Here is a 9,021-nt window from a genome sequence, read left to right on the forward strand (position 1 = left end):
TGTGTGTGTGTGTGTGTGTGTGTGTGTGTGTGTGTGTGCGTGCTTGCAGACATGAAGATGTTATAATGCTTGCTGCAGGCTGGTCATTTGCTATAATTTAGAGTGATAGCCAATCTGGGTTAGAACAGCAGACACACAAGCGTCCTCTTTCCAGGGCGAGCGGCTCAGATGAACTCTTGTCAGTCGAGCAGCGAAGAAGAAGAACCCTCTGCTTTTAGTTGTCCCTGCAGCAAATCATTTGAGCTAGAAAATACAAGAGAGTGATATCTGGAAGGTTTCTCAACAAAACTTGGAGTGGTGCAGCCCTCAGGAATAAACGCCGGAGGGCGAAGTCCTCCCAACCGGACTCTTCACTGCAGCTTGTGGATGCAGCATGTGAATGCTTGCACCGTATCTCCTGCAGAACCTTCGTAGCTTTTATCACTCAGAGTCAGGACATTTAATCTTTGGTGTCCATCAGATGCTGCTGCGTCCTGACTGTAAGCTAATCTAAGTATGGACTTCCTGAGGGCCCCAGGATTTGGTTTCACATCCTTACATGGTGCATTAACAGGGCACCTTTAATGAGGACCACACTTGATCTGGATGTAGAGTGAGGGTGGTGTGAGGGTGCAGGAACCAGGAGAAGTTACACCTGCTGCACAAATGTCTTATCTTTGTTAAATCTGCTCTTTTTCTGCCCTGAAGGAGGATGAGGTGATGCCAGCTAAATTTGAGGACGATCTGATCTGGGTGGTGGCTGGCGCGCCCCTGACCGACTCCACCTTCCTCAGCAGCAAGATTAAGGACCTGTGTGGAGACCTGCCCATCTTCTGGCTCCGTCCCACCTACTCAACCAGTAAGCACACCTTTAGGCACCTCATGATTCAATCACACATCAAATAAAACCCAAACATATTCTCTCAGACCTCAAAGGAACAAAATATTTTTTCTTTTAAGTTCCGATTGAACTCAGTAAAGTTGACATTTGCTCCGAACGCTGTGGAGTTGTGTGCCCCCCTCACCCCACTGGGTTGGTTGGTCTTGGTAAGCTGTTAGGTCGGTTTCACACTAGATAGTCCGGTAGACTCGGTTCGGTTCGGGACCAATATTCATGAGCTTTTGTTTACATTTGAGCTGGTGCGTTTGCATTCACACTGCACTGTGCAGTTGAGTCAACCTGTTGAACCAACCTGTTCCCCCGCTCGCCTGTGGGGGCGCTGCACCAAGAACTACTGAAAGAAACAACACAAAAACCTCTGAAGACACGTCTTCTTCTTCTTCTTCTGTAAATAAAAATAAAATGAAGTGGCATCAAATTTTAGGAGTTATATTTTGTCATTTTTCAAAAATGGACTTAGCATGAGCAGAAGATGAGACAGAAGACCATGAAGAATATTGTTTTTCACACAAAGCAGCTGACGGCTCCATATAAGGTCAGAGAAATGCGTGTTTGTTTACCCTGCTGAGCGGGGCTCGGTCTGTTTACATTCACACTGTACTTGAACCGCGCTGGAGTTCGCTTCTACCGGACCGAGACCTAGGTTTTAGCCCGGGCCAGAGTTTGCCTTTTTGTTACGTGACAGAGTTTGATGGCGCGTTCACACCTCCCTAAACGAGCCGGACTTTCTAGGAAAACGAGCTAGAGTTCGATTAAAGTGGACTAAACAGGGCTAGTGTGAATGCACCCTTAATGTTAGAAGAAGAGGGGAATGAAGATCTGATATTTCTGTTTTTGACTGAGCAGAGTACTAATTTGCAAATTTGTCCCAGAGACCATTTTCTACAGACTTTGCAGTAACATATCACCATGCTGCTTGGCCAACATGTCCTCCTCCCATCAACCACTGCGTCTCCATGCTGTCTCCTTCTTCATCATTCACAAGTTCTTTAACTACCTTTAAAAGATTTGCTGGAGCAGTTATAAGATGATTTTAACTTCTAACAGCCTCGGACAGCAGCTCCTCAGCAGAACAGAAATGAGAGCTGTATACTTCAGCCATGGTTCTGCATAAACATGCCCACAAAGTTTTGACCAATCACCAGTTGACGCACACTCCTGCGAATAAAAAGTTCAGCCAGGTACATGGAACTGGTTCTGGAAATTCCTGGCAAATCAAAATGATGTACCATATTTTTCAGCCTATAAGTTGCAATTTTTTGCATATTTTACATGCCCTTTGACTTATATACCAAAACAACTTATTTATGTTTTTTTCCCCCATATTTATAAACCAATTTTTGGCTGAGATATGAACGTTTTCATTCATTCTGACATTGAAAATATTGAACACAACCATTTTCAGCCGCTAGATGGCAATCAAGTAGTGTGGCATGCAGTTGTGTCATGTAATAGGTAAAAATGGCTATTAGTGACACCATCAGCTTGCCAAAGTCTGCCACCGTCGGCCAGCTTGCCTGGAGCAATCGTCAAATCAGCTTCATTTCGCTGCAACGCCCAGCTGAAATGCAGCTGATTTGACCATTGAAGTGTATTTATTAAGCAAAAGTTAGACTGAGACACACCTTTAATAAAATTATGAGCAAACAAATAATTGTTTTTAAGTGTTAATCTAGTAAAATTCTTCTTAAAGTCCTCTTGTGCACGCTCTCGCAGCTGCCATTTGACAGCCCATTGATTTTTGGCACAACACCGGCCCACATTTCTGGGTTGTCAGTGGTGACACATAATAGATGCGACCTATACGGCAAAGCGACATATTTATGGACTTTTCCACTTTATTAGACATATTTGGACTGATGCGACTTATAGGACGGTGCGACGTGTATTGCGGAAAATACGGTAATATTTGTCACGCAACTAATTCAGCAAGAAAAGACTTTGTGACGTCTTGGAAAGTATAAATCAGCCTTTAGAGTTCGTTCAGGAAGTAAGACCAGATGAGAGTGCACTCATAAAGCAGAATATGGCAAAAAGTTGTGTTTTTGTGTTTGGAATTAAAACAACTTGATTAATTACACAGCCCTGCGGAGCGTTTCCATCAGCCATCTTGTCTCTGTTGTGTGAACGCCATAGTCTGGACACAACTCTTACGAACTGCGCAACGTTAAGTAAGAATAAATCTTTCCTGACTTTGATTCAGATTATTCACGTCTGCTCCACAATTCATGGAAAAATGATTATAACCTTTGCACACACTGCTCCAATTCAAAACAAACACACAAAAAAGAAAAGTGAGATGAAAAGGGTTAAACGGTCTCAAGTGTTTCTATTTAACTTCACAACTCTTCATCTACAGAAAGAGAGGAAAAACAGACTAAGAAAAGCAGGTCTTTTTTTAAAGTTTCCAGGAGATATTTAGAGCGCTCCGAGAGGTCAAAGTTCACAAGACGCCGTTCTTTCTTCCATCTGACGAGCTGTGCCACATTAGAGATACTCCACACCTACATTTGTTCTGCTGTCAGACATTGAGCCTGTGATGTGTACAGGCGGGAGGAGGAAGAGGAGCGCTGCCCCCCGTCAGCGCCGCCAGGCAGACGTGCAGGGGGGGGATGACTACGAGGATGTGGAGGCTGAGTTCAACCCGGAGAACCCCTATCACGTGAGTCACACCAACAAGCTCTCACGCTCCTGCTTGTTTACATCCGGCTGCAGCGTCGGGAGCTGTCTGTTCAGATTGGAGGGTGCTGAGGAGGTGGGGGGCAGGGGAGTCCACCTGAGGAGAGTTTCTCACAGCTGCAGGAGCGGCAGCAGATGCTGGGGTCACAGAGCCGGGGCCCAGATTGTCACAGCACATCTGAGAGAGTGGATTTTCTGTTCGGGGCTGTCGAAAGCTTTCCTTTCAAGAATGAGTCTGTATGAATAATTCCACCCCACCCCCCCCCCCCCCCCCCCCCCCCGGTCCCTTTGCTCTGCTGAGCACATACAGACTCCCATGTAAACACGCCATCACTCCTCAGATTCATCCCGTTCCCTCATCCTCCACCGAACAAACAAACCTCCTACAGCTGCAGACAGGATGTAAAGGCTTCTGAAAACTCAAACTCTACATTTCATTTTACCCAACTTTAAATTTCAGAGATTGTTGGACTTCTGTGCTAGTCATAGTTTGTCCATCACGAACACTACGTTCGAACATAAGGGTGTCCATGAATGCTCATGGCACCAGGACGGCCTAGGTGTAGATCGATGATTGACTTCGTAGTCGTATCATCTGATTTGCAGCCGTTTGTTTTGGACACTCGGGTAAAGAGAGGAGCTGAGCTGTCAACTGATCACCACCTAGTAGTGAGTTGGAGCAGATGGCGGGGGAAGATGCCGGACAAACCTGGTAGACCCAAACATGTAGTGAGGGTTTGCTGGGAACGCCTGGCAGAAGAACCCATCAGAGATCTTCAACTCACACCTCCGGGAGAGTTTTAATCTCATCCCAGCTGAGGCGGGGAACATTGAATCCAAGTGGGCCATGTTCCACGACTCAATTGTTGAAGTGTCTGCTTTCAGCTGTGGTCGCAAGGAACTTGGGGGTGGACACCCTGGGTTAGGGAGGCTGTCAATCTGAAGAAGGAGTCCTATTGGTCCTTGTTGGCTGGTGGGACTCCAGAGGCAGCTGAGGAGTACCGGAGGGCCAAGCGGTCTTCAGCCTTGGCTGTTGCTAAGGCAAAAGCTCGGATGTGGGAGGAGTTCGGTGAGACCATGGATAACGGCTCTCTGTCGGCTCCGAGAAGATTTTGTCAAACCATCAGGCGGCTGAGCAGTGCTTTACCAACACTGTGTTCAATGAAGGTGGGATGCTGTTGACCTCAACCAGTGATGTCGTCGGGAGGTGGAAGGAATACTTCTCAGACCTTCTCAATCCCACTGGCACGTCTTCTATGGAAGAAGCAGAGTTGGGGGATTTCGGGGTTGGTCTGTCCATAACCGTGGCTGAGGTCGCCGAGGTAGTTAAAAAGCTCCAAGGTGGCAGGGCTCCGAGGGTGGATGATTTCCTTAAGGCTCTGGATGTTGTGGGGCTGTCTTGGTTGACAAGACTTTACAACAGCGTGTGGTCATTGGGGCCAGTGCCACTGGATTGGCAGACTGGAGAGGAGGTTCCCCTCTTCAAAAATGGTTACCGGAGGGTGTGCTCCAATTACAAGGGTATCACTCTCCTTAGCCTCCCTGGTAAGGTCTATTCAGGGGTACTGGAGAAGCGAGTCTGATCGTTGGTCAAACCTCAGATCCAGGAGGAACAATATGTGGGTTCCGTCCTGGCTGTGGAACACTGGACCAGCTCTTAACCCTCACTAGGGTCCTTGAGGGGTCATGGGAGTTTGCCCATCCAGTCCATCCATCCATCCATTATCTTTTACCCGCTTCTTCCATTTTGGGTCACAGGGGTCGCCGGTGTCCATGTCTGGCAATCATTGTGCAAGGGGCGGGGTACACCCTGGACAGGTCGCAAGTCCATCACAGGGCCACAAAAGAGATAAACGAGACAAACAACCATTCACTCTCTCACTCTCACCTAGGGACAATTTAGAGTTACCAATTAGCCTAACATGCATGTTTTTGGTCTGTGGGAGGAAACTGAAGTACCCGGAGAAAACCCACGCATGCACGGAGAGAACATGCAAACTCCACTCAGAAAGACCACCGGACCGGGATTTGAACCAGGAACCTGCGCGCTGAGATGCAGCAGCTCTACCAGTGGTGCCACCGTGCTGCCCATCCAGTCTACATGTGTTTTGTGGACTTGGAGAAGGCATTTGACTGTGGGGGATGCTCCATGAGTATGGGATTGGAGGACTGTTGTTACAGGCTGTTCGGTCCCTATACAAGTGGTGCGACAGCTTGGTTCGCATTGCCGGCAGTAAGTCGGACCCCTTCAGGGTAGGAGTTGGACTCTGCCAGGGCTGCCCATTGTCACCGATTCTGTTCATACCTTTTGTGAACAGAATTTCTCGGTGCAGCCAGCTGGCGGAGGGTTTCCGATTCGGTGGCCTCAGGATTCCATCTCTGCTCTTTGCAGATGATGTGGTCCTGTTGGCGTCATCATGCCGTGATCTTCAGCTCTCACTGGAGCAGTTCACAGCTGAATGTGAAGCGGCTGGGATGAAAATCAGCACCTTCAAATCTGAGGCCATGGTCCTCAACCGGAAATGGGTGGATTGTTCTCTTCAGGTCGAGGGTGAGGTTCTGAGGTCTGTGTGGGTGGGTTTGCGGACCAGTAAGATCCACAGACCAGTTTTTGCAGTTTGACTCCCATCACCCTTTGGAGAACAAGTTAGGAGTCATCAGGACTCTGTACCACAGAGCAGACAGCGTCCCCACTAACTCAGGAGCCAGGCAGAAGGAGAAATCCTACACAAGACAGGCTCTAGAGCAATGTGGATATCCTAACTGGGCCTTCCTGAAAGCAGAGAAGAAACCCAAACAGGACTCCAGTCAGCCATCTGGTGAAAAGGAGGAACCCAGACCCAGACCAGTGGTCATTCCGTATGTTGAGGGAGTATAAGAGAAACTGAGACGTTTATTTTTAAACATAACGTCCCAGTGGCTTTTAAACCCCAAAATACATTACAGCAAAGACTGGTTCATCCCCAAGATCTAGTCCCCCGGCACAAACAGAGTAATGTTGTGTATGCTGTTCAGTGTCAGGAGGGCTGTGATCAGTCTTACATCGGGGAAACTAAACAGCCACTGGCCAAAAGGATGGCCCAGCACAGAAGATCAACATCATCAGGCCAGGACTCTGCAGTCTACACTCATCTCCAGGCCAGCGGTCACTCTTTCAGGGATGAAGATGTTCACATCCTGGATAGAGAGGAACGATGGTTTGAGAGAGGAGTAAAGGAGGCAATCTTTTTAAAATAAATTGTCCATTATTAAACAGGGGTGGAGGCCTCCGGGTTCAACTGTCCCCCTCTTACAATGCTGTGATTGCTAGTATCACTCAGCCTCCTGTGAATAGTAAACAGCCATCAGTGTGCTAATGATCCATTGTTAGGCTGATGGTCCTTCTTGATCATGTTAGCAGCTGGTTTTGGTTGTCAACAGCAAAACTGGTTGATCCACTCTGAGAAGGTGCTATTTAAGAGACTGAGCTGAATACAGCTCCTCAGACTTAGGAAGTCTCTCGGATGAAAGACGAAACGTTTCTAGATTTTTTTGTTTTGCTTTGTTTTTTGAATGTCCAGAGGACCAGATTTAACTTTTTTTTAGATTTTTCTACATGGATTATTGAGCATGCATCAGGATACTCACATTAATGTTACTGGACTACAAAAACTCTCATTAAGGGAACTGTACGGTTAAATAATCTATAATGAGCAGTTTATTCATGTGGAACATTTAGTGCGTTGACTGATCCGTGCACAGCAGGTGATCTGTGCAAGTGTCTTTAACAATTTGTATGTGCAGAATATTCCTACTTGTGAAATTAAAAGTATTTTTGAAAAACTGTTTTTTTGTGTCTCACAGTATGCGTCTTTAAAACTTGTGGATCTTATAGTACGCACACCAACATGTTGCTTGTGTGACTAATCTTTAGATCAACTTATTTTCACATGAACCCATTGTAATCTAGCACATTTCACAATTGATTAATATTAACCCTTTTTAATGAAATCAGTGTTAACCTATCTGCTGTCCTCTCCATCCAGCGAGGACTGGAGGGTGAGCAGGGCACCATGGACATCGACCCCATGCTGGACCACCAGGGCGTGTGCTGCAACGAGTGCCGCCGCAGCTACACCCACTGCCAGAGGATCTGCGAGCCCCTGGGGGGGTACTACCCATGGCCATACCACTACAGAGGCTGCAGGGTGGCCTGCAGAGTCATCATGCCCTGCAAGTGGTGGGTGGCACGCATTCTGGGCCTGGTGTGAGCCTCCTCAGCTCACCTGAGGGGGGTGGGGGTACTTATTCACATCTATTGCAGGTAGTCCAGTCTGAGCAGGTCTGTACAGACAGAAGTGGGGGCGTTCAGGAAAGCCTGCAGGGTTCAAATCTCACAAAGCAGCGACTGAATTTAGAGATTTAAACTTTTCTTCAACACTGATGACGTCAGCAGCTGATAATCAGCCCCTCATACTGTTCAAAAATAATAAAACATTAACCTTGTTCTCGTCATGTTACCTTAAAATAAATCTTTTTAAAAGACTCTTCAGAGTTGGTGTGTTTGTCCTCGCGAGGATCAAGTGAGCGTTTGTTTTCCGTTTCTCCAGCAGTTTTCAGACTTCTTTAAAGTGCGAGCTGCAGCTCAACTCTTAATGAGACTAAAGACTCGGCAGCCGTCACGCTCCCAGATCTTACCCACGATGCAAAGCGCTTAGCTGCTTTTGATGTCGCAGTCGCCTTGGGCAGGGGTAGGGGGTAAGGATGGGGGCGGTGTGTGTGTGTGTCAGGGATACTGACGGAGTAAAGCGTGTGAAGAAGAGTTAAGAGTTTCATCCAGAGCCACAAATGGCTGTTTGATCATCGGCAGAGATGAAACGAGGAGCTTAACACTTAACTCAGTGAGATGATGCGGTTAGGAAGGGTGATCCATATTAATGCTCTCCTGCCCCCCCCCCCCCCCCCTCCATACAGCATGCATGTGGAGGAGATGCCCTCACCCTCCTCTGCTGGACAAACGACTCGCGGCTGGATACCGAACCAAATGGTGCAGTAATGTTAGCCATCTCTTATCAGTGAGACCACCCCCCCACCCCCACCCCCCCCAATTTACTGCCATTTTGTGTCAGAGCGATCTCACTCCAAACAACAAGCCATAAAACACCAGACAAAGTTTTAGAGCCAAACAAACGTTTTATTTACACAAAAGTTCAGTCAGTCGAGGAGACGAGTCGAGCTGCTTCACAGGAACAAAGAGCAACATCCAAGAAGAGATGAACACGTCGCTGCGCTTTTTATTTATTTATACATTTTTACAACGTGTGCTGAACAAAACCATCAAATGCTTCTAAACAAAGGCTGTGGATGGCTTTGAGAAAAATAAAAATAACTTTGTAGAATTTTAGCTGACATTCATGGTCCAGTCAGCTGATCATTCAAACTGACCCCATCAGGGGATGAGCCAGATTTTTTTTTTTTTTTGG

General features: G+C 47.1%; 1 protein-coding gene across 1 annotated transcript in view; it reads left to right on the plus strand.

Annotated features, from left to right (window-relative positions):
- The window catches only part of LOC119414377 (leukocyte cell-derived chemotaxin 1), a 14,522-nt gene extending 6,533 nt beyond the window's left edge, over positions 1–7,989 (plus strand). Inside the window, exons 5-7 of the mRNA XM_037681469.1 lie at positions 688–838; positions 3,430–3,542; positions 7,585–7,989. Of these exons, the coding sequence (XP_037537397.1) occupies positions 688–838; positions 3,430–3,542; positions 7,585–7,809 (489 nt within the window). The 3' untranslated portion in view covers positions 7,810–7,989. The remainder of the gene's footprint in view (positions 1–687; positions 839–3,429; positions 3,543–7,584) is intronic.
- Positions 7,990–9,021: the final 1,032 nt, after the last annotated feature.

This window comes from Nematolebias whitei, chromosome 9, assembly GCF_014905685.2.
Source record: "Nematolebias whitei isolate Nwh7 chromosome 9, NemWhi1, whole genome shotgun sequence".
NCBI lineage: Eukaryota > Metazoa > Chordata > Actinopteri > Cyprinodontiformes > Rivulidae > Nematolebias > Nematolebias whitei.